The sequence below is a fragment of the Medicago sativa genome, chromosome 6, assembly GCF_051527215.1.
Source record: "Medicago sativa cultivar Bolivia chromosome 6, Bolivia_mono, whole genome shotgun sequence".
Taxonomy (NCBI): domain Eukaryota; kingdom Viridiplantae; phylum Streptophyta; class Magnoliopsida; order Fabales; family Fabaceae; genus Medicago; species Medicago sativa.
In genome coordinates, this window is record NC_140754.1 from 33,847,218 (window position 1) to 33,871,590 (window position 24,373).

General features: G+C 33.1%; 3 protein-coding genes and 1 long non-coding RNA gene across 4 annotated transcripts; 1 reads left to right on the plus strand and 3 right to left on the minus strand.

Moving 5' to 3' along the window:
• Positions 1 to 384: 384 nt before the first annotated feature.
• Positions 385 to 1,238, plus strand: LOC146914691 (uncharacterized). The gene is made up of 3 exons (XM_085721119.1): positions 385 to 423; positions 675 to 811; positions 923 to 1,238. Exons 1-3 carry the CDS (start codon positions 385 to 387, stop codon positions 1,236 to 1,238), a joined length of 492 nt encoding a protein of 163 aa, XP_085577245.1.
• Positions 1,239 to 6,645: 5,407 nt separating this feature from the next.
• On the minus strand, positions 6,646 to 11,587 carry LOC146914692 (uncharacterized). Its single transcript, XR_015014352.1, has 5 exons — positions 11,469 to 11,587; positions 11,169 to 11,335; positions 10,767 to 10,809; positions 10,498 to 10,679; positions 6,646 to 6,935 (listed from the first exon to the last, which is right to left on the minus strand). It is a non-coding gene; the product is annotated as an uncharacterized LOC146914692 (long non-coding RNA).
• Positions 11,588 to 14,706: 3,119 nt separating this feature from the next.
• Positions 14,707 to 17,151, minus strand: LOC146914693 (uncharacterized). The gene is made up of 8 exons (XM_085721120.1): positions 17,002 to 17,151; positions 16,639 to 16,906; positions 16,409 to 16,505; positions 16,183 to 16,304; positions 15,952 to 16,036; positions 15,306 to 15,423; positions 15,027 to 15,215; positions 14,707 to 14,943 (listed from the first exon to the last, which is right to left on the minus strand). Exons 1-8 carry the CDS (start codon positions 17,149 to 17,151, stop codon positions 14,707 to 14,709), a joined length of 1,266 nt encoding a protein of 421 aa, XP_085577246.1.
• Positions 17,152 to 19,537: 2,386 nt separating this feature from the next.
• Positions 19,538 to 20,243, minus strand: LOC146914694 (uncharacterized). The gene is made up of 2 exons (XM_085721121.1): positions 19,868 to 20,243; positions 19,538 to 19,722 (listed from the first exon to the last, which is right to left on the minus strand). Exons 1-2 carry the CDS (start codon positions 20,241 to 20,243, stop codon positions 19,538 to 19,540), a joined length of 561 nt encoding a protein of 186 aa, XP_085577247.1.
• Positions 20,244 to 24,373: the final 4,130 nt, after the last annotated feature.

Consider the following 24,373-nt stretch of genomic DNA (forward strand, 5'->3'; position numbering starts at 1 on the left):
GTTTAACAACTACGAGTAATATATTTAAGCAATTAAAATTATGAATGCAATGATCTTTTTACTCTAATACTCATCAAAACTCGTATATGTGGTTGCCCATCCGAACCCACCTCGATTTGATGATTTTCTCCACTTTGACTAAGTTTAGGTATGAGTTTGGATTTTTTCTCTATTTTAAAACACGGGTATGAGACGGGTAACCTGGATATATGTCATTGATATTTAAAGTAGCAACCAAATCATTCGGTTAAATAAATGTTAAAGTGAGCATATTAATGCATAATGCATTATAATATTGCCCTCCGGGATGGAAAAAAATTGATTTTTTTTGTTAAAAAAAAAAATGATTCCATGTGGTGATACCCAAACTAGTCATAGACAGAGATGAGATTCAATTTCTCATCGTCGTTAGATATGTGTAGGGTAACTTGTAAGTATCTGAGAGTCTGGGGATGGAGACGAAGAAAATAAAACTCGTCTCCCATGCATCCCATTGTCGTGCCTAAGTTTATTACTCATAACTTACTCCATTTCAATAAAACTAAAAATAGTTTTTTTTTTCTTTGAAACAAAGTTTGATTATTTTCCTAAGTAAAGCTTTCTATCTATTAATCTCCCAATCCTACTATTTTCTTCACAACACAACAATATCATTGCTTCAAAACTTTATATAGTTAACCCTAATCCTACTATTATCCTTTATCTTTCTACTATGGCTTTCCCACACCGTTGTGTTGATGCTTTTGGTTGCACTGTTGCTGAGTTCCGTTGTTGCTAGATCATCCCCCAAGTGTTCTCCGTTTCCATCACCTTCTATTTCTCAGTCAGCTAACTCACCAGTGGCGTCTCCTCCAGTACTTTTGAATAGGTCACCCTCTCCTTCACTGACTGCTTCATTTGGTTCTCCCGCTGCTGCTCCTTATGTCGCTCCATCGTCGATCTCTACTCCTCCATCACAAGCAACATCGCCAGCGATTTCTCCCTCTGCTAACTCAACGGCAGCATGTGCTCCCATACCTGTGAAGAGCGGTCCTTCTCCTTCACCGTCTGCCATCAACTCTCCACCATCTCCTCCTCATGCTTCCCCAGCAGCCGCTCCTGCCATTACTCCATTGTCCATCTCTACCCCTCCATCCAAAGCACCATCAACGTCCACAAACGCTGCCGCCGCTTTGAACAGATTTACAGTTGTCGGATCTGCTGCTGTCGTGGTTTTCACTGCTGCTTTGATGATGTAGAGAGTTAAGCTGAGTTATCCGTTTGGTTCGAGAGTTTTGGAGGGGAGGGGAGGGGAGGGGAGATTTTTAATTTGAAGTGTTTGGTTCAATTTTTAGAAAGGGGAGGGGAGGGGTGGGGAGGGGAGCGAATTTTATTGCACTGCCAAATTAAAATTATCCTTATATTAATTTAAAATCTCAATATTATCCTTGTAACAACATTTATTATTATTAGGTTATATTATTTTGAAACAACTTTTACTATTATTAGGTTATAGGTTATATTATCTTGTAACAACTTTTATTTCATATTATTAACAATTTTTTCTTGTAACAACTTTTATTACTACTTGTAATTGTAACAACGCTATTACTAATCCAATATTCCATCGTCTATATCGTGTTGTCATCGATTACATCGTTATTGTTTCGTTACTTTATTATTCTTATTTAATTAAGTTTAAGGGTAAAACAGTAAAATAATTTTAAAATCCCTCCCCTCCCCTTGTGAACCAAACAGACTTTTAATTAAAATATCTCCCCTCCCCTCCCCTCCGTTAAAATTCCTTCCCTCCCCTCCCCTCCCCTCCCCTCCTAATTCTCGAACCAAACGAAATGTTGAGTTTTTTTTTTGGACTTATTTTGTGTATATTCACGAATTTATATATTCCAGACTCTTGTTGTTGTGTTTTTTTTATCAGGAATTTACATGATTCTATTTCTGCCATTTGCTTGCAATTATTTTTTATTCTTTGTCGATTATTGTTTTGACTGTACAAGATAGGAAAAATATTTTTAGTTTTGTTTGGTAATTTCTTTCATCAGAGCTAGTACACTCTCCCTCACAGATGCTTAGTCTTTTTTATGAAAATTAATTATTGTAATCATGTTTTATAGCTAATTTCTATTCCAATAGCTATGTCCATGTTGGGACAGCATTTGGGTGACATAATGTCACCGTGACATTGAATCTGGGTCACACAACACACATTGTCATTTGCATCTGGGCCACACAACACATCCATGAGTACATTTGTGTGGCCCAGATTTAATGTCACGGTGACATTATGTCACCCAAGTATTTTCCGTCCATGTTGTGTGAAGGATGTCAACGACCGCTAGCCTTAGTGAAAGTGCAAAACAGAAACACAATCCTTTGTTATAGATTTTTTTCTTACTGTTTATCATGCTGTTTAAAATCAGGCTCATAATATCCCGCTTCTTTGGTTTCTTTGTGATGAAATTTAGTATTTTTGCATTTAGGGTTTCTTTAAACCATTGCCACGAAATTGAAAAGAGTTCATTTGATTTGTTTAGGATTAAACGATCTGTGTTATAGTTTGGTTTTGTTACTATGGTGAATGATTTTAAATGTATTCTTCACTACTATATGTATTTGTAATTTCTAGTTAGTATAATTTCAGTAGTAGTACAGTGATTATGGTATGTTGTAACAATATCTTCAACCAAGTCCTTGCTTTTGCCCCTAATCAGAATTTTAAATGAAGAGAAACTATAATTGCATACTCGAACTCTGTTAATAATCGATAATGGTTATGAGAAAATTAGGTAGTTTTGGAGTTTAAGATGCATATGTATATCACATTATCACTTAGTTAAAGTGTATGATTCGTAAATTATACATTTGTCAATTACTCGTAATTTTGTCAATAAAACTAATTAATGCTATCTATTTGGAAAACTAAAGTTTGTTTTTTTTAAACAAAGTTTGTTTCTTGTTATCTTTATATTTGAACAAATTTGATACAAACAATGGTTCCAATAAGAGTTGAGATTCTATAAATAAGATGAATAACAATCGTTAAAAATTTCAAGTGCAAAGTAAAAGAATAAATTGGAGAGAAGATAAATAAAAGACTCCAAGAATGTTCAAAAGGAAGAAAAAGTGGAAGAAAGTTAATTTTTACTTAGCTTTTGATTAATGTGATTAAGTTAGAAAAAAAAAATTATATTGACTTAAAATAATTAAAAAATGTGGACAATATTTAGAAAATTGACAATTGTTTGTTATGAGAGAGTGCGCACAAAAATAGGAATTTGTTGGAGAAAAAGATAATAACTGACAATTGTTTGTTACGAAAGATAACATACTAAATTTATTGGAAAGATAAAGTGTGTGTAAAAAAATAAAAATTTATTGATGGATTAAAATGAGGGTATAATAAGAAGAAAATGTTTAAAAATACACATTGTTAATTTGGTGTTAATTTTCTAAAAAGACATTTAAAAAGGAACGGATGGAGTATATCACATTATCACTTCCTTCGTATGCATTGGAGACTTCTAATGTTACAGGGGTTATGCCACAACAAATTATCCCTTCTCAAGCAGGGATGATAAAAAAAAAATCCGCATCTGTGGATACTTTAGTAAAAAATCCGCATCCGTGGATACTTTAATGAATCTTCATGGATAAAATAATCGAATATTTCAACTATCTGCTATTTAGTGGATATAGATGCGGAGTTGATGGTATCTGCACCTTCGCATATCCATACTCGTTATTGAACTAAATAAATTACATAATAATAACTACTCTTTCAATTTCAGTAAAAAAAAATGCAATACATTATTATTACGCGGCGGTTCAATTCTCCTCTAAAACAAACCAATAATATTACCCTTTAATTCGTTTTTTTTTTTTGGTCGGGGTGAGAATAATAGGAAAGTTTATTGGATTGATTGGGAGTCCATTTGTTTGGATAAGGAGGTTGGTTGTTTGGGGTAAGGAGAATTAGGGATTTTAATTTGGCGTTATTGGGTAAGTGGTGTTGGAGGTTGTTGGTGGATATCGAGAGGGTTTGTGGTTTAGACTGTTAGCTTCTAGATATGGTTTAGTCGGGGGGAGCCTTCAGGCTGGTGGTCGGGAGGTGTCCGCGTGGTGGCAGAAGATGGTTAGCATTCGTGATGGTGTTGGTACAGCGGTGGGAAGCTGGTTTTCTAATAATGCTCCTTGTTGTTGGTAATGACTAATGGTACTAGTACTTTATTTTGGCTAGATAGGTGATGTGGGGATGTTCTTTGTAACAGCCCGATTTTCGCTAGATTTATTTTATTATTTATTATGTGTGTTTATATGTGCTTGTTTGTGATTATTTGTCTCTGTGTGTATTTTATTCCAGGATTAGTGGATTTTTGCTTACAGAGGGTATTTTAGTCATTTTAGACTCATGGGCATTTTGGTCATTTGGTGAGCAAGGATAAAATAGTCTTTGGGTTACGAGAATTATTTTTAGTGTTTTAAGTGGGAATCACTATTTTACTAAGTTACTAGTAAAGTAGGGTAATTAATTAAGAGCCGGTAACTATACGTTATTTTATCCGTTGAGTGAGTAGAAACTTGGTGAATTAGTTAATGAGAACTTTGAGCCCATTAAGACATTTGAGAGTTGAGCCCATTTGTGTAGAGTCTATATAAACTCTAGTCTTTAGAGAAATTAGGTCATTTACACACTTCACAAACTTTTGAGAGAGAAAGAACAAGAACAAGGGTTAGAGAGAAGAGCTTGGAGAGCAAGAAGAGGGTAGTGATTCAAGGAGCAAAAGTGAAGTCAAGGCTAGGGTTGTGCACAATTGAGGTAAGGGGGATAGTGTTCATTCGTAATTTAAGCTAGAATCTCTTTTTCTACTTAATTTCATAAGTGATTATTTTGTGAATTGAGGTTTTTGTGAAATTAAATAATAAAATTCTTGTTCCTTTTTCATGTAGAGTTATGGGTGTGATAAACTTCATGAATTAGTCATGTTATTATCTTAAACTTCATTGTTGTTGTTGTTGTTGTTGTTGAGTTGTTTTCATGATTTTTGACTATTTGAGTGAAATTAATGAATTGGTGTATGATTGGTGTTGAAATATGTTTGAATTTACTTCATTGATGTTTATTTATGTTCATGTGTTGATGGGTTTTGAATTGATGTGGTTGTTTTGAGGTTTGGATGAGAAATGAGGAAAATGGTGGTTTTTGGTGAAAATGAACTATATGATGATTTTGAGATGAATTGGTGTTTTAATCCGATGTTTGTTGTGGTTCTGAATGCCTTTTTATGTTTGTAATCAAGTGTATAAGTGTTAGGGTCAAATTTGGGGTTAAGGGGGTTAAAATTGGGGTTTTGGGGTTGTAAATAGTGGATTCCCGAGAGGGAAATCACCAGGAACAAGGTTGTTGTTCTGGTGTATCTCGCCCTGGCGAGAATGTTGCTCCAGGCGAGATGCACAATGATACCACACCTCGTTTTGGGTGTTCCGGGCAGCCGGGGTCTATCCGAGTGGTTCCAAACCGATTATTTTGATGTAATTAAATGCATTTGAGCTTTCTAAATCTTGGGTAACATCAATTGAATTAGATTGGACTTGATTTTGTGAATTGTATCATAACTTTTTGAAAATAGTTCAAGAACATGAATTTTTCAAAAAATTCAATTTCTCAACGAAAAAGTGTAGGACTAAGGTTGTTTAGCATTGTTATGATTTGTAAAATTGTTTTGGATGGGATTCATGGACTTTAACTTGGTTTTGTCTTGAAAACTTGAATTTCTTTGAAAAATAGTAAAATGATACGAATTTTTGCAAAACTTTGAAATTAAAGTGAATTGGCCTATGAGATGTTGATGTATACGCTACTACACTCATATGTGATTTGTATATATACTTAGTAGAGGCTTCTCAACGTGTTCGTTTTGTTTTGTCAGATAACTTGAAAATGAAAGGAATGTGACAACTTGTAACACTCATACTAAATTTATCTAGACTATTTAGCATGTGTGTTAAACTTAGTACTAGATACATTAAAATTACAATAATAAAAAAATTCTTCTAAACAAAATATAAAATTACTTGTTTATACATACAAAATAGTAACACTGGCATGTACAAAATACATGTAATTGACAAAGTAACATGATTGTCCAGTTTCTTCTGCTACTTCATCACGTACTATCCTGCTTGCAAGCCACCTGTGCATCTGAAATAAAATAAAAGGGATTGGGGTGAGACATGGTGTCTCAGTGAGTTCCACATATCCTAGGTTGTAGGCAATCTGGGGGAACTTAGGATCGCCATCTGTTTCTAAACTCAACCAAATTTGGGTTTATGCAGTTTTATCATACATGACTGAGTGATCGAGGGATAACTAGGATCACTGTCTGAAATACTAATATATCCTGATACTAATGCTCAAATCATAATCATAATTATAATCATAATGTCTGTCATATTATGTTAGAAATGTTAGCGTTGAACAAACAATATTATCTGAGTTGATTTTACGGAATAAACTCAGGTGGAGTAACCCCGGAATTTAATCCACTGCTAACCGGTAGTAATTCCAACTGGCGGGTGTAACGCCCTAATTCTATTAAAGCGATAAAACACGCGAATATAATAAATATTCAAGAAATAGACGCTACGTCTCATCTAAACAACATCCAGCATGCATATATATAATAATATTTCAACAGTCAGAGCGGAAAACAACATATATCCTCAACAATACATATGTCATGGTCAAATAACATCAACATAAAATTCTCCAAATCTCAACAATGAGTACAACCCAAAAGAAAATAGTCCAACAAAACTAGGACACCGACTCAACCTAATCAGAGCCCTAGACTACTACGCCAAAATGATAGCGGAGATAGCTCCCGCCATCCAAACATCCACGAGCAACTCACCAAGCGACTAATCCTGCACAGCATCTACCCATCCATACAGACAGGTAGGCGGTCGAAACCACTAGAGGTTAGCATTACATTAATCATAATCAACATAAACAACTAGGCATGATGTAAATCAATTCAGTTTCCAGTAAATTACATAAACAGTTAACCTCCACATAGTCAATCACACCACAATCACAAATATCACAATATAAGTATTCATTATACAATCATCACCAACATAGTTCTTACAACGGCAATAAGCAAGACTTCATGATAACATGTTATGCACCTAGACTCGACACATGCATGTGGTACCAAACTCCTCCAAGGTCGTCACCTTATGATGCAACAAAAACATCATTATCAACGGCTATAATCAACGGCAATATGGATATAACATCAGACACGACATATGATGTTTGAACATATGACTCAATCCACTATGCATATGTTCACAACAATTCAACGGCTATATTCAACGGCTATAAGCAACGGCTATATCAACATTTAACTTTATCATAAAGTTCAATAACTTCATTCCAACACGACACATGATAACAAACATCATATCTTTCATCTAATAATCATTCAAACATCTTCTTACCATCATATTAAACTATCCATAAAGGATTCATAAAGCATTCGGCTCTTAAAACCATTTTCGTCAAAGTTCGTCTCTAATTTCACCATTTCAAAATAATTGAAGCAATTAAACCAAAACCAAGTAAACAAGATTCAATGCCACAACTAAATATACCTCTAGGATACTTATAAGTACAGTAGAGGATACAATTACGTTTCACCGGCCAAATGCGACGAAATCATGAAAATCACAAAATTCGTCTCACTTTATCACTTTTCGAGAAATTTCCATTTTCATTTCAAAACAAGTTACATCCATCACACCATCAGTTGAATACTCTAAAACACCTTAATTGAACTTAGAGAACATAAGTTTGAAGTTAAGAAACATTCCATAAAGTTTGGGTTGACTTAGAAATAGTTATGCGGAATTTTCGTAAAATTTCCCTAAGACCTCCTTGGAGTATTTTCCTCATAACTCACAAACCAAAAATCATTTTCAAGTCAAACCAAAGCCTCTGGAAAGCTAACAAAATTATCTACAACTTTCATGTTTACGTCAGAAGCCAAATCAAAACAGAAATGTGAGAAAAAGACGCAAGAACACAGAACAGACATGCTGTCTGAACAGCAGCTCCTGAACTGGATCAGCTCCAGAACGGATCAGCTCCTGAACGGATATGCTCCTGAACGGATCAGCTCCTGAACTGATATGCTCCTGAACAGATATGCTTCTGAACTGTAGTGCTATCCAGAAATTAAGTTTTCGGATTTTAACCCATTTTCACCCAAAAATCTCAATTTTGATCATTCCAATCCCCAAAACTTAATCCCAAAGATGTTTATAGGTTATATAACATTCAAAACACTTAAACATACACAATTTTTGAGATTAAAACATCAACACAGCAAAATTCATCAAATCACCAAACTTCCACAACTTTCAACAACAACAACAATTCTCATCACCAATTCATCAATTCATGATACCCAATGCATCAATTCATCAACAACACATGTTAAAACAACAACAACAACATTTGAACTTGATTTCATCAACAATTCAACAACCACAACTTCATTCATCATCAATTTCATACAAAAACATATCATGTTCATATCTATCCATTTTGACATACAAATTTAACAACAACAACACAATTAACATTTAATTCATGTACATAATCATGTCAACAAATTAAGCACGAAACTCTACAACCAAAAATCAAATTAAGCTCTTAACCACAATTATGCAAAGAATTATGGTAGAATTAAACTAAATGATTATGATTAAAGCCTAACCCTCTTACCTCAATTCTTCTCAACACCAACTAAGGCTTCACTTTAGCTCCAATCCTAGCTCCAATCCTTGAAGCTTGACCTCCCTCTAGCCTTCTCTAGATCTCCTCTCCAAACCCTTGTCTTCTCTCTATCTCTATCTCTTCTCAATTGAAAATAAAAATGTTGGCCAAAATACCTATTTTCTCTACCAACTAGAGCTTATATAGATTTCATCTAATTGGGCTCAACTCACAACACCTTAATGGGTCTAACCCATTTCTATTCTAACCCAAAAATGTTACTACTCACTTAACGGTAAAACGTAATACTAACGGTCACTACCGGTAATTAAAATAAATTACTACAACTCCCTAGCACTTAGTAAAATAACAACTCTCACTAAGCACTAAAAATAATTCTCAACGCAATTAGTAAATTACCCCTACTCTCAAAATGACCAAAATACCCCTAAGTCCAAAATGACTAAAATACCCTTCTAACACCGAATTCTACAATTCACGACCAAAAGTGCACACAGAGGCAACTAATCACATAAGAGCACATCTAACACACATAAATAAATAATAAAATAAATCTAGCGAAAATCGGGATGTTACAGCGGGAACCCAACTGACGGGGATACCGGACTCCTCTTATTGTCATGGGGTCATCCTTACGGATAGTGTTCGTTCCAACTGGCGGGAACCTTTCGTATCCAATTGGTGGGATAGCGAAAGTCACGGCTTAAACATGTTTTAATATTATAACTGAACTGATTTCTGATAACCGAAATAATTCTCAACTCCACTACTAATAGCGAGTTAGAGAGGCAAGAAATTAACTGATTTCTAATAATAATAATAATAATAATAATAATAATAATAATAATATTTCTGATGCTAACTCATTCAGGCTCTAGGCATATCGATATCATATGACGTTCTTAAAGGTCATAAAATATCTCCATGTTCTAATAAAACTAATTTCGACTAATTTAGTCAAAATTCCATAATTAAGGTTCCATATTTTTCCAATGATTGGAAATCTACCCATGAATTGTTTCTATGACTAATTCATTCTAAACACATCTCTTATGTCAAAGTGCAATAATTATGAAATGGCGCCTAAGTTGGAGGATTACCTAATGTTCTTTGTCAAATAGTTGGAAAATATGCATATAGGTCCATAAGAATATGTTTACATTACTATCCATATTGGAGGATTCTAAAACATTCTTGGCTAATTGTTGGTTAAAAATGAATATTTCATATTCTAGCCGAAAAATGGCCAAATCTATGTATGATAAGCTTTCTTGTAAATCATTTAAGATTATGTAACCAATATAAGTAAACAAAGCAAGTGTTAAATTCAAATATTTTTCTCAATTATTTATATAAATAAATGCATCATTTGCCTTGTCTAACTATTTCCTCCAACATCTACACTAACATAAACATATTTGTAACATAAGAGAAAATTTAGAATAAACTAGTAGCCAAATTATGTGACAATTCCATTTTCCATGTGTGTATCAAAACTTCTATTCAAATTCTATCCTCCACGTTAGGACCAAAGTAGTTTTGCACATTAACATAAGGAATTTTAGAACAAAATAATGGGAATCTAGTAATGTTATAATTATGCTAACATGTTTTAATAATTCATAATCACATATTAGCATGCTAATGGTATAATTTACTACCCAGTGGTGGGTTTACTAACTAAAGGAACTCACCTCTAAATTGAATATATGCGAAGTCCACTTCAATATCCACTTCTGCACCTCCCTGCTAGGCGAGGCTTCATGCTCGCTCGGTGAGCTAACACAATTAAACCCATATTCTGCACAAAATCTGCATCAGACCCCATACTTCAAAGTTGTCTCTGGACCTCAATACTGAACTGAAATTAGTGAAACTGGTGCCAAAACGTCGGGAATTTCGTTAGCTATCCATAGCAATAACAACCACTCAATTCAGAGTTACAGGGAGAGAGAGTTCTTACCATTTTAGTGGAGTCCTGTCCCAAAACCCATAAGCAGTTTTTTCTGCAGAATTTACAAAACTTCAAATGTATTTTCCGAATTCGTTTCTAATCCAAATCATATGAAATTTATATCCAAAATGAAGGGAATTAAATGTGGAATCCAAAAATCCAATTATTACTTGATTATGGATTACACAGCGGTATATACGAGTCAGTGAAGGCCATACGAATTTCACATAATTTGATCTCCTTTAATCTTCCATTTAATCTCCACACATAATCCAATATACTAACACCTCTTAACCTTTATTCATAACTTCAATCCACAATTACCAAATCATATAAGAATAAGAACTCACATATTTACTACTCAACCAATTACTAACAATTAACAATTCAAAGCTTAAGTAGAGAACCTACCTTGTTTGTTGAACACATAAATTGATGAACTTTGTGATTCTCCATGTTTCTCTCCAAATTTTAAATCTTCATGTTCTTGAACCAAAACATTCCTTCCTCTAATTTTCCCATGCTTCTTGTCCCATGCTTCCTTTACAAACAACCCCTAGATATCCAATTCACATAACCTTGAACAACAAATTTCATCATGCAATTGCTTAATTTCTACACATAAAACAAAAAAATGAAGATTTGGGTAAAAAGGATATCATTTTCGGCCAACCCATGAAAAGGAAGGAGAATAGAAATTTTACAACTTACCTCTTGTTTCTTTTTGTTTGAATTGAAGGATTTGGGTGAAAGATTTAGGTATTTAAGCTTCAAAGATCAAAAATGGAAGATGGTGAGGGTTTGGGAAAGTACACGTGAAAGAGAGAAGCAAAAATATCTCATTCTTCTTTTCTTCCAACTCTTCTATATGCCCCTTATCAGCTCATACAATTTACTAAAATGCCACTACTCATGGAAATGACCACTTTGCCCTTTTCTACACTATTCTAAAACTCACTTAACCGATAAACATGTCGTTAAAGTTTTAAGCGGACGATTACACTTCCCGTAGTCCGTTGGAATAATACGATTTGGTCCTGAAAAATCTTATGCACAATTTATCACTTTACCCTTCACTTAAAAGTTCCAAGGAAACAGTAACTGATGTTGAATCTTTAAATGTGGGGTATTACACAGCTTGTCGTAATTTTGTGATTTCTTAGAATTGGCCTAGGATACTCATATGCCTATGCTACTATGAACATATGTGAGTAGTGCATGTGTTTTGTTGAGGCAATTGTATATATTTGCTTAGTTTGGATTAAATTCTTTATATGTCGACTTTCCTTGTAAGTGTTGCCTTTTGATGATAATTTGATAGTGATGATGTTGCCAATGTTGTTGATATGAATATGATGAATGTCAATTGTTGATGGTGAATTTATACATGCTTAATATTGATATTTGGATGTGGTGATTACATGTATTGAATTACGTTATTGAATTACTATATACAATTTGATGACGATAATTATGGTGCTTACAAGTATGAAAGGTGTTTGTTTATGGTGATGATTATTTGATGAATGATTGGTTATAAACATGTTTATTTTTTGATGTTGATTATGTTGATGATTCATTATGTTGTTGAATTATTACATGCAAATAATTGTGATATTGTTGGTGAATGCATGTATGAATAATGATGGTGAATTATTGTTGAATATGTGCATAGTGTGTCATATGTTCATGCATCATAAGTCGTGGATATGTATATCCAGTTGAGGTGATCGAATACTTTGTATTCAAATGTTGGTGATATGATGTTTTTGTTGCATCATGAGGTGACGACCTTGTTGGTGATTGGTACCACATGCAAATAGGTGTCATATCTAGGTGCATTGCATAATTTGTCATGAGTCATAATTACTTATGTGCTTGGTGGATGTTGTGAATGGTGAATTATGTGATTTAGTTGAAGACGTGCATAAATGTTTATGTGCATTGATGAAATTGGTGAGTTGTGTACTTGATGATGTTTTGTTATACTTGTATACTTGGTGAACATGTGAAGATGTGTACTTGATGATGTTGTTATTATTAGGGATACTCGTACATTTGATTATTTTAATTGATGATGTTTACTTTGGAGACAATAATAGAGTGTGATGTATATGAATGTGATTTGATGATCTTTTTGGTGACGATGACTTTCTTGCTTATAATTTCGAAATGATGAATTGTATTTGTTGAGTTAATTATACTCAGCGATGAATAAGGTGAGTAATCATTATATTGATTGATGTTGTTAAGTGATGAATCTTGATGATGATTGAAGGTATGAATATGCTTGATGTGTATGATAGAAGTATGATAACATGATTGATGTTGAACTAGGGATAATAAACATGTGATGGTAGTATTCTAGGAATGTTGAGTATGTATATGTGTTATGCATGAAATCCTTGATTGCTTATGTTTGATTTTGCTTGATTATGATAATGTGAAGCTAACCCCCAGTGGTTGTTTGATTGACCGCCTACCTATTTGTATGATGATGTAAAAAAAATAATTTTTTAAAAATTAATTATGTATCCGCAAGTATTAGAAGAGTATCAGTATCTAATACAAATATATCTCTGAGTTTAATTAAAGCATTCGGGCTTCATAATTGCTATACATATATTGTTGTTGAGTACTTGAGAGATGAAGAGAAAAGAGAAGAAAGAGAGAGAATTGAGCGAGAAACGAATGATGGTTTCGGAAAATATTACTCCTTCGATTCAAAATGATTATCGTTTAACATTTTTACTCATATATTAAAAAATACAATGATTAAAAGAAAGAAAATTATATTATTCTACTAAACTATCCTTATCAACTATTGATTCATTATCCATAAAAGTAGAATTAATCTTTTGAATAGTACATAGTATTAATAAAACGGTAGAATTTAAAACACAAAGTACATTTTAAAGAAAGTCTTTTTTGGCTCAAGTGTGAAACTAGTGTTTGTGTGTGATGTGAGGGAGAAATAAATAAGTATGGTAGACTGGTAGTGCCGTATGTAACTTTACCTAACAAAAGGACAAATTAAATTAAGAGAAATAGGTACGGGAGTACTCAATTTCAAGCTGTCACCTAAGGGGGCTAGGGGTCAACAAAACAGAAGATATGTTCAGGATGGAGAAATTTATCATTGCATGAATATGGACTAGGATACCGTTACCCGTGCATTGCATGGCTAAGACTACGCTTGATTGAATTATACGAATCAATGTCAAGATCAAAAATATTTACGATGTTTTAATTTATTATTACAATAATGAAAATAAGATCGATTTGCACTAAGGTTTGGGTAACAAAACAAAGGAATACCATTTGATGAAATTATATTAAGATTGAATATAAGATTTAGAACAATTGAAGTTTGAGTGATTGGACAAAAGGTAAAAAAGATGCAAATTAACTATTAAAAGGAAAAAGATGCCGTCTAAAGTGATAATCATGAAGAATACATAAGAAATACACAGAATAAGGCGCTAATCCATTTGATGAGCTGATGCAGATCACATATTCTAAAATGGATAAATCCGGAGTCGAAAATACTAAATAGGTACACTTGCCTCTAATGTAACAAAGATAATATTAAATTGTTAAAGGAAATAAGTTAATAGGTAAAGCAACAATTGTTGTAATACGATAACTCAATACCAGTAACATAGCAAAAGAACCAATACAACAATACCTCTATTTTTCTTTTCCAATCTAAACAACTTGGAAGAAATTCCATCATTAGAATAATAGAGATCTTCAAAAAAAAACCTATGAAACAGCGGTAATATTTAGAAGAAATAAAGTTTAAGTGATTAGAAAAAGGAATATCTCTAGGTAAATTATATTTGCATGTCTTAAAGAGAAATAAACTAATAATCAAAGGACCATTTGTTCTTAATACAACAACGGTGGTACCCAAAACATAGGATGAACCAACATATTCATAACACCTCTATTTTTTTTCAAGCCTGAACATCTTATAAGAAATTCCAACATTAAAATCATCAACCTCATCAAAGACATCAAACAAATTTCTTTTAGAGTAACTTGTCCCTTCACCTAAACTTCTCGATTGTTTTCCAACAATAGAATCATCTGAACAAATTAAGTCATCACCGGGCATATCGTCCGCAGATTTTATACTACTATGAAAATCAACTGGCATATTGAATATATCATCCTTAATGACCTACACAGAAGGTTAAAAACAGATGAAATAAAATTAAAAAAAAACCCAAAGGTTAATTAACTCCTAGAACCAAACAGAACTACCTTAGTAAAATTAAAGCTCTCTTCATAACCCATGAATGCTCTAATAATATCCACCTCTTTGCATGTTCTAATCACATTAAAAAAAGGATCAATGCAAGAGTTGTTGTCAGCCCTTCGTTCAACCTTGAAAAGGAACCTTTTACCAACCAAAGCTTCATGCTCAGGAGGATGGCCAACACAATTTTTTACCTACAAGCATATAAATAGGAACATGCTATTTTATAACAGAGCAAGGAATCCAGAAAAAACAAAAAATATAACTAAAGTATGCTAAAGAACCTTGGAATTTTTAATTAGTCGAGCACAAGTCTTTCCAACAAGGTAACGAACATCATGATCAAACAATACAAATAGACCTTCTCCATAAGCATCTTTAACTGTAACCTTCACCTCAAACCTAATGTTTATTTACACATTTAAAAATAAAACTGAAATGATTATTACAATTTTAAAAATATATTGGAACCACTGTTAATAAACAAAAACAAGGAACAGAGAAATTGTACAAAAGAAAGATATCAATACCTTTGAACAGGTCTAAAAAAATGTCGATCGCAACCACTACAATAGTAATCACCAAATCCCCGAAATCATTTCCTATAGCACTTGCAAGAAAGATAGGAGTAATCACCCTCAATTAATCCATCTATATAGGCACATACTATAAAAATACCACTTTCAGTATGATTATTTAGCTCAGTGATGGTCTTCCTGGAAAACAAACGAAGAAACTGATCCCTTTTTGATATAGTAGACAAGTCTTGTATGATTTTGGTAGGAAAATTTGATTCAATTCCATGAGAAACCAATCTAAGAGTAAAAAATTAATTTAATTAAATTACTAAAATAAATCATTTAAAAAAGAATGTCAAAATTTAATCAAATAAACTTTAATTGAATAAAAAAGATTATATCTAAGTTTCACCCTTCTTTAAAACTAAGAACTTCAGGAATTTGAGGATTAATCAGCAATCTTGTGACTTTCCTGACACTTTGCAAAGAAGAGTTTCCTGATACCAAGATAAATTAAAATATTAAAATAGATAAATTAAAAATAGATATATTATCAGATCAATATCAAGATATAAAAACAAAATATAATTGGAAGCTCTGAAATGGACAAAACAAAATATAGGAAATAGATAATTGAAATTACCTCTAAAATTTTTAACTTTAGCATATTGAATAACAATAATTGGTAGGGTATCATCGCACTTCTCCACAAGTTTCTTTAACATGTCAACGTACTCATCGAATAATGCATAGTAAACCTTACCACTGTCAAATGTTATATATTTATTAATCAAAAAACCAACATAAAACTAAGGTTAATTAATAGTAACATATATATAAGTAAAAAAATTTGGAGATTTAATTCAAACCTGACATCAGTTATCTCAATAACAACCATCCTAATAGTCTTCCCCTCTCTTATGCATTCCTTCGGAGTAGACATCGCGCTCAAAAGCCCAATTATATCTAATAATAAATACACAATATTCAAATTTACATGTACTTTACATGTAATACACTAATAGAATTAACAATAAAGATGCAAATGAATGAGTAACAACTTAACATATAATGCTACGAATTCAGAAAAAATACATACCAATTAAATGAAATGCATCATCCTTGATGGACTTAATATGGGATGATTTGAAAAGAGATAAAACATAAAGAGGTATGGTCGAAGCATGTATCTCCTGAATTACAGTGTTCAGTTGAAAAAGGATCTTGAACTCATGAGGGTTAGTGCGATAAATGTCAGTATTTTGATCAACATCAAAGAAAGAGATCACGTAAGCAACACCCTGCATAATTCTCCGTTGAAAAAGGTCAATAAGGTGTGCCTCTATCGTAGCATGAATGCACACACCCTATACACAAAACATGTTATTGTCACAAGTGGATATATCAAAAAATAAACACCGTAAGATAACATTCTTTTGTATAAAGTTAAAGAGATACAAACCATTTCATCACACAAAACCATCTCAATGGAAATAGTATGTCCATGATTAATTACGGATGGTAATCTCCATAATCTTAAAACACGAACCTTGAGACTCCTAGATTGTCTTCCAGTTTTCACATCAGAAATACAATCAATCACTGGATCCATGATATAGAGAGATAATACAAAGAGTATAGAGAGATAATACAAAGAGTAATTGTGTAGAAAGATTTCATAAATGGATATAGCTATATACTCTGAATATACAACTAAATGGTCTTATATAATTGAATATAATTAAATTGAGTAATTGAATATAATTGAATCTTACCAAGGAAAATACACTTATACTATTCCTCAACAAAATATGCACAAAGATATTCATCATTTTATTTCTGCGCATCAATCCAATCAATTGTCACATAAAACAGTGCCGATTATATCTTGCTGTTAAACCAATTTCCCATTCTGAACTACATCGGGAAACTAAAACCATCTAATCCTTAAACTATTTAATTCATGGAAGTTGCACAAATTATATCAAAAATCAGATAAAATGCAGAGTTACTAAACTATTTAATCCCTAAACTATTTAACTCTTTATAAAATGCACTGAATGTGGTCTCCAAAATCAGATAATTAAGATTAGTTAGAACTTAATTATTTTTTTCTTTGTCGAACAAAGAAATTTATTATACCAAACAGAGTTACTAAGAAATAGAAATGACAAGACTATTTAAGTTCCAAAATTGCAGAATCAATAAAATTAACAAGTTCGAATAGACTACTTAATAAATAAAAAGATTTTATTGTTTTGTCTTTCAAATTTTTTTTTGTAACCTTTGATCAGTATAAATTAACCACAACGCTATTCCAGCAATTGAGCTAAACAAAAATAATCGTTATTTACGAAACGATATCAGAAACAATTTATAAAAAATTAACAAACATTAAATTTAAGATAATGCCTATATTATTAACCAATTAATTATAAAGATAATATACAACAGCAACACAATTACCCAACAAGATACATCATAAAAAACCAAAAGTAGTTATGAAAAACCTATTTCAGATAAAACACGACAAGGCCTAAGAGAACATCCAATACTCATTTAAATATGTTACAAGAATATCATAAAATACCCCAGCAGAAACGTAGAACCTGAAAGAAAAAACAAATCATTATAAATAAATTTATAAAAAATTCAAACGGTGCCCTTTTTACAATGAAATAGTTACAGTTAAATACCTTAGTTTATTGGGGTTTTTTCCTTATAATTTCAACCGAGAAACAGGAACTGAGATAATGAAATTGAAAGCGAAGCTTGTCTTTTACCATTAAATTTGCCCTTTCCTGATCAAGATAATCAATCCAGCCTTTATACAAACAAATCTTAGAAGGTATGGTTGAATTTTTGACAATTCAAAATCAACCAACTGAACAAAATTCTTCCTGTCCAATGCAGCACCAACATAAACTCGTTCTGGTATAAGAAATTAGTGTTCAAGTTATAAATTGGGATTTCTATTTACACGTAAATGAGTCCAAAACAAACTCGGAGGTATAAGAGTAAATTTGGATCTTAAAACGAAAAAAACTAGGTTCACAAAGAAAAATTAAGACTTCATGGCTTTTACACTCAAATCACACTAAAACGAGGGTGTAATAAAAACTCAAAAATTACGGTATCTATAACACACACACAACACACACACACACACACACACACACACACACAGAGAGAGGATCATCTATACACGGGAAAGGAATATCAAAATAGAATAGTAAATTTTTTTGAAAATCAACGGAAATTACATAATCACGGTGGATATTTCCTCCAATGCGGTGGTTGCGGGTGACGACACTGAAATCTAAAAATAAGCCAACATAATAGACAATTCATGACATGGGAATCACAGATCGAGTACTCAACTCTATGAATGAGCTCAGAGGTGGTAGGAAATGGAGCTTTTGACGGTTGAGGTTCGCCAACAACTTCATCATTTTGAAAAACAAATCAATAGAAACTGAGATCACAAAGAGAGGAGGATGAGAAAATAAATATGTAAATGAAAAAAGGGAGGTTGATAAGATGTTTGATGGCTGGTTTTGAAGGAGGGTGAAAAAATGGCCACATTTATTCTTTTAATTGAAGAGAGAGAAAATAAATATGCAAGTTAGAAAGAAAATAAAACACTAGGTATACATTAGAATTAGGTGATTGTACCAAAAAAATATTAGAATTTGGTGTAATTAAATTAACAATAACAAGTTTTCTATTATTTAAATTTGTCAACTACGCTTATCAATTTTTTTATAAGACGCTTAACGCTTATTTTATGCCAACTACACTTATCATAAAAGCTATTGATTGATCTCAAGTGATTAATCGGTTTGTTTTTTTTTTTGAACAAATCAAAATGGAATATATTGCTCAAAATGAAGGTGATTCACCCCGCACAAGGTGTGCTAAAGTGGTGAAACACCCAATGTCTAATACAAACTACAGGCACCTAACAACGATGCCCGCACCAAAGACAAAAATAAAAGTTACATGATACCCATACAAAATAGTGGGTATCTCCACCAGTCATGAAAACCAAACGGAATAGTAACAACATTTGAAGAAAGCCATAAGAAGGAGTTTAGCTTCACTCTTTCAACAATGCTGAGAGGATCACTAACCATACTTTTGAATACACACTTCAAGTAAACATGAGAAGCCCGCGGCAAACCTGCCAAGTTAATAAACTGAACAAAATGTTGTTTTACCGAGCCGTGAAAAACACAAGGGATACCAAGCCAATGACACACTAGGTACCAAACTCTCCCAAAGAAAGTACACCCAATGAAAAAGATGAGCCACCGTCTTCAGGGTACCGCACCCCCCAACACATAAGATGTCAGCAGTCTGTAACACTTGACGACGCACTAAATTTGCTCTAGTAGGAACTTTATCTTGGAGAAGGCGCCAAGCAAACAAAGACACCTTGGAAGGAACAAATTTGTGCCACACATCAAGACCTGCGCCGGTAGATATTTGAACAGCGAAATTAGTTAAGAAACAATATGTCCCCTTAACCGTATAGCCATGGATTGGGTCGAGTAACCACCACCACTGGTCCTGGATATTATCCTGCAAAACAATATTATTTAACAGAGTAACACACTCCCTCACACCATCCTCCTCCCAAGCCAATAAACGACGCCTCCACACCCAACCACCTCCTGCCTCCTCCCACCCCGCTCTCGCCATATCCTCCACCGAACACTCCTTATGAACAGCTAACTCGCCAAAAGAGAGTATTCCGACCGTTACCTATCACCCGTCTAATGTTGTCATCAAATCACCTTCCAACCCCCAACCCGCTTCCTTCCCTCACATTACAAATCATTCTCCACCACCTAGATGAATGTCGACCCCCCTCCTGTAACCGACCTCCAACCTCCCCATACCGTGCCTTTAAAACACGATACCACAACCCATCCTTGTCCACCAACATCCTCCAACACCACTTACCTAATAAAGATAAATTAAATTCCCCTAACCTCCGAACCCCCAAACCACCTTTACTCATAGGTAAACAAACAAAATCCCAGTTAATCCAAGCAATTTTTTTAGAGACCTCACACCCACCCCAAATTTTTTTTTAAAAATAGATTCAATAGAGGAGATTATATCTGTAGGTGCCTCGATAGATTCGATTTGCAAGGACCTTTGCCAACACTTTATACATACTACCAACAAGAGAAATTGGGCGAAAATCAGCTAGCCTTTGAGGACTATCCACCTTCGGTATCAAAGCAATGAACGTCGAGTTTACACCCTTTGTTAATTTCCCGTTTCGATGGAATTCCACAAAAAACCTCAAAAAATCATCTTTAAGTTCATGCCAAAAATCTTTGATGAACCCCAAATTAATGCCATCAGGTCCGGGACTCTTAAAACTATCACAATCCCAAACCGCCTGTTTAACCTCATCCAACGTAAAAGGGCGCACCAAATTACGTGCTTGAGCACCAGTTAATTTACGAAAATTTAAACCTTCAACACCTGGCCTCACCGCATCTTGATTACGAAAAAGGCTTGCAAAATGATTGTAAACAGCCGCTCGAATATTCTGAACCCCTTCCACCGGCACACCGTCAACATGAATCACATGTAAAGAATTCCTACGTTGTCTTCTAGACATCACGTTATGAAAGAATTTAGAGTTTGCATCTCCCTCCCTTACCCACTTCAATCTCGCCTTCTGCCAATTCATACTAGTATGCACTCGTGACATAGAGTGTAACTCAACAGACAAATCTCGAAGCTCCTTAGCTTCTTCCTCCAGCAGCTCGCATTCCTCCCTTTTAGTATCAAGGAGAGAAATTCTATTCTTTACCTCCAAAATCTTGCCATCAATATTCTTGGAATGTTTTTGATGCCACTCCTTAAGACACAATTTAATCATTTTGAACTTCATTTTCAGCACATGTCCGCCCCACCCTTCCAAATTAAAAGAATTCAATTTTTCACGGACAAACTCACCGTAACCAACATATTCAGACCAACACTTCATCAAACACAAAGGTCGACGGCCCCAATTTGACTCATCAACATATAAAACAAGGGGAACATGATCAGAAAGGCCCCGCTGATGTGCAACCTGAATACAGTTAGGCCAAGATTCACTCCACTTAGCAGACACCAGAATTAATCTATCAATCCTGCTCATTGAAATACCATTGCCGCGATACCAAGTAAATAATCGACCACAAATCGGCAAATCTATCAAGAAACTACCGTCAATTAAATTATTATAGTAATCGATTTGTTATGGTCGAATTGTTTAGAAGAACACGAATTTGACATCTAATAGAAAGAGTTATTGTTTATGTTTAACTTACTTCTCAACCGAACTCTGGATTACTATAGCTTTTTACCCTAAAAATTGAAAGGATAACATAGACAAAGTAAACTACATTTATTATTTTTAGTTGGCATTGAATTCTTTTTATATTTAATTTTTTCGGTGAATAAAGTGACAACCGTAACTTAAAGTTCAAACGCAAATATGAAATTTTAGGATCGAAATTAGATAAAAATATTTAACCTAACAATATAAACATTAATTAGTTGAACTATGTCCTTCAAATATACTCAAATTATAATCATATTACTTAAAATAGGTTAAGTTGATTCAGATATATTCATAATTATTTTGACAAAGAAAAAAAAACTAGAGAGCCTCTTATACAATCCTCAGATTAAAGGGAACATAGGTGAACCCAAAAAAATGATCGGATTAAGCCGAACTACAATTTTTGAGGAAACAATTCCTTATATATTACTCAAACAATTAAAATACAAAAATTTATAGGAAAAATAAAATCCTTCATAAATAAAAGGTACAACATTTTATGGATGAGAAATATAATAATATAACATAGGACAAATTTGTATATACGGTAAGTATAAAAAAAATACACAGGATAAATATAGTAAAAAATATGGGATATATATATATATATATATATGGACATATCAAATGAGAACACTCTTTATTATGAGAGGGTGAGAGGAAGAAATCACAACCATTTAATTAATATAAACGGCTGATATTAGACTGCTCCTTAAAAAGTCACGCACTATTCTAAATTCCTAACCTTCATCTTCTCTATCTCATACCCTGCTTCTTCTTCCTTCTGAAATTTATATCCCAGTCCTACCATTGTCATATGTTTCCGTCTTTTTCTTCCACAATTGTTCAATACTAAGTAACACCCCCTTTGATACTCTAGTTTTTCCTTTTCTTACCTTCTGTATAGATCTAACCAACTAGAATTATCAGGTCCACACAAATCAAGTCTAATTATATAAAAACTATGAGATTCAAATAGCGGAACTTCTCAAACAAAGATCCCATGAGTTTATGCCAAACATTAATTTTATTTTATGGGTAAAATCTACCACTGTCGCATACCAATATAGTTTGGATCTGGGTTTTGATATCCTTGAATATTATTTTAACATTACTTTTTAAATTGGATTTTTCATGGTAGTTTGTTTGTGGTTATAATAATGGAAGAGAAATTGGAATTAAAAAAAAATTGTATTCTACAATAATTGTATTCATGGGAATGTTGGTCGTAGATTACTGTTCATCCCATCCTTCTTGTTTCAATTTCATTCGTGGAGTTCTGGAAAAAGGGAGATGAAGAAATCCGGAACGGAAGAGAGAAAGGAAAATTGAGAAAAATTGAAGTGTGTGAGTCACTATAATAACAATTTTAATCTGGACCATTGATTTTGATCTAATGGTTGATAAAAGATCCTCTCACCCTCTCATTTTAAAAGTGCTCTCATTTGATACACTCCCTATATATATATATATATATATATATATATATATATATATATATATATATATATGGCATATCACATGAGAATGGTATCTATATGTGAGAATGGTAGGAATAAATTACAACCATTAGATTAAATTAGATTAAAAAGGAAGGGCTGAGATTAAAACACAGTATAATGAGTCAATTCCCTTATTTCATCCCCTCATTCACGCGCTTTCCTTTCTTCTTCTCCCTTTCAACTCAGTTGCGGTTTCAGATTTCATTCCTTCATCAACCTGCTTTATACTTCTTTCCAGTTTCAACCTATTTTCTTCTAATTACTTTACTTCTTTCTGAGATTTAGGGATTGAAATTTTTTTTCTATTTAATTTTCAATCTACCGTGCTCATCTGCAATCAATTAGAGCTGAACAGTCCAATTTTGGTTTTGATTTGGGGTTTTGTCCTACGTTTCCTAGGTGCCGCAGGTTTGGTATCTGTGATGTTTTTGTGTAGAACTCTTCTTTCTCTCTGCCAACGCTGTTTTTTTTTTATTTTATTTTTTTTATACTTATTCTTCTCTCATCTCTGTCACTTGTTTTCATGTATTGGATTGAAACGCGTCAAACAAAACAATAATTTGGAGATTGGGTACATCAACTCAGTTAACCCATCTTTTAATCTCAACCCTTCCTTTTTAATCTAATTTAATCTAATGGTTGTAATTTATTCCTACCATTCTCACATATAGATACCATTCTCATGTGATATGCCCTCTATATATATATATATATATATATATATATATATATATATATATATATATATATATATATATAGGGCATTTCAAGTGAGAGGAGTCTTATTGTGAGAGATGAGAGGCTTAAATCCTAACCCTTGGATTCACATCAACGGTTCAGATTTAGTATTTTTAATAAACTCTGCTCGTATTTAATTTCTAGCACAATACCATCTTCTTCCTTCTTTAGCTTTTCAATGCCTTTTCTCGGTCGCTTCTGTTTCTATCTCATGAAACTCCAATTTTTATTTCTGACTC

What these genes read in the sequence shown, in the direction of transcription:
- LOC146914691 (XM_085721119.1), top strand. Translation starts at nt 385, where the DNA reads ATGAGATTCAATTTCTCATCGTCGTTAGATATGTGTAGG. An exon ending in CGTCGTTAGATATGTGTAGG is followed by an intron (nt 424 to 674) that starts GTAACTTGTAAG and finishes AACTTTATATAG; the next exon opens with TTAACCCTAATCCTACTATT. An exon ending in TGTTCTCCGTTTCCATCACC is followed by an intron (nt 812 to 922) that starts TTCTATTTCTCA and finishes TGCTGCTCCTTA; the next exon opens with TGTCGCTCCATCGTCGATCT.
- LOC146914693 (XM_085721120.1), bottom strand. Translation starts at nt 17,151, where the DNA reads ATGGATCCAGTGATTGATTGTATTTCTGATGTGAAAACTGGAAGACAA. An exon ending in ATTGAGATAACTGATGTCAG is followed by an intron (nt 16,305 to 16,408) that starts GTTTGAATTAAA and finishes AACATTTGACAG; the next exon opens with TGGTAAGGTTTACTATGCAT. An exon ending in TAAAGTTAAAAATTTTAGAG is followed by an intron (nt 16,037 to 16,182) that starts GTAATTTCAATT and finishes TCTTGGTATCAG; the next exon opens with GAAACTCTTCTTTGCAAAGT.
- LOC146914694 (XM_085721121.1), bottom strand. Translation starts at nt 20,243, where the DNA reads ATGGCGAGAGCGGGGTGGGAGGAGGCAGGAGGTGGTTGGGTGTGGAGG. An exon ending in CTTATGTGTTGGGGGGTGCG is followed by an intron (nt 19,723 to 19,867) that starts GTACCCTGAAGA and finishes TTAACTTGGCAG; the next exon opens with GTTTGCCGCGGGCTTCTCAT.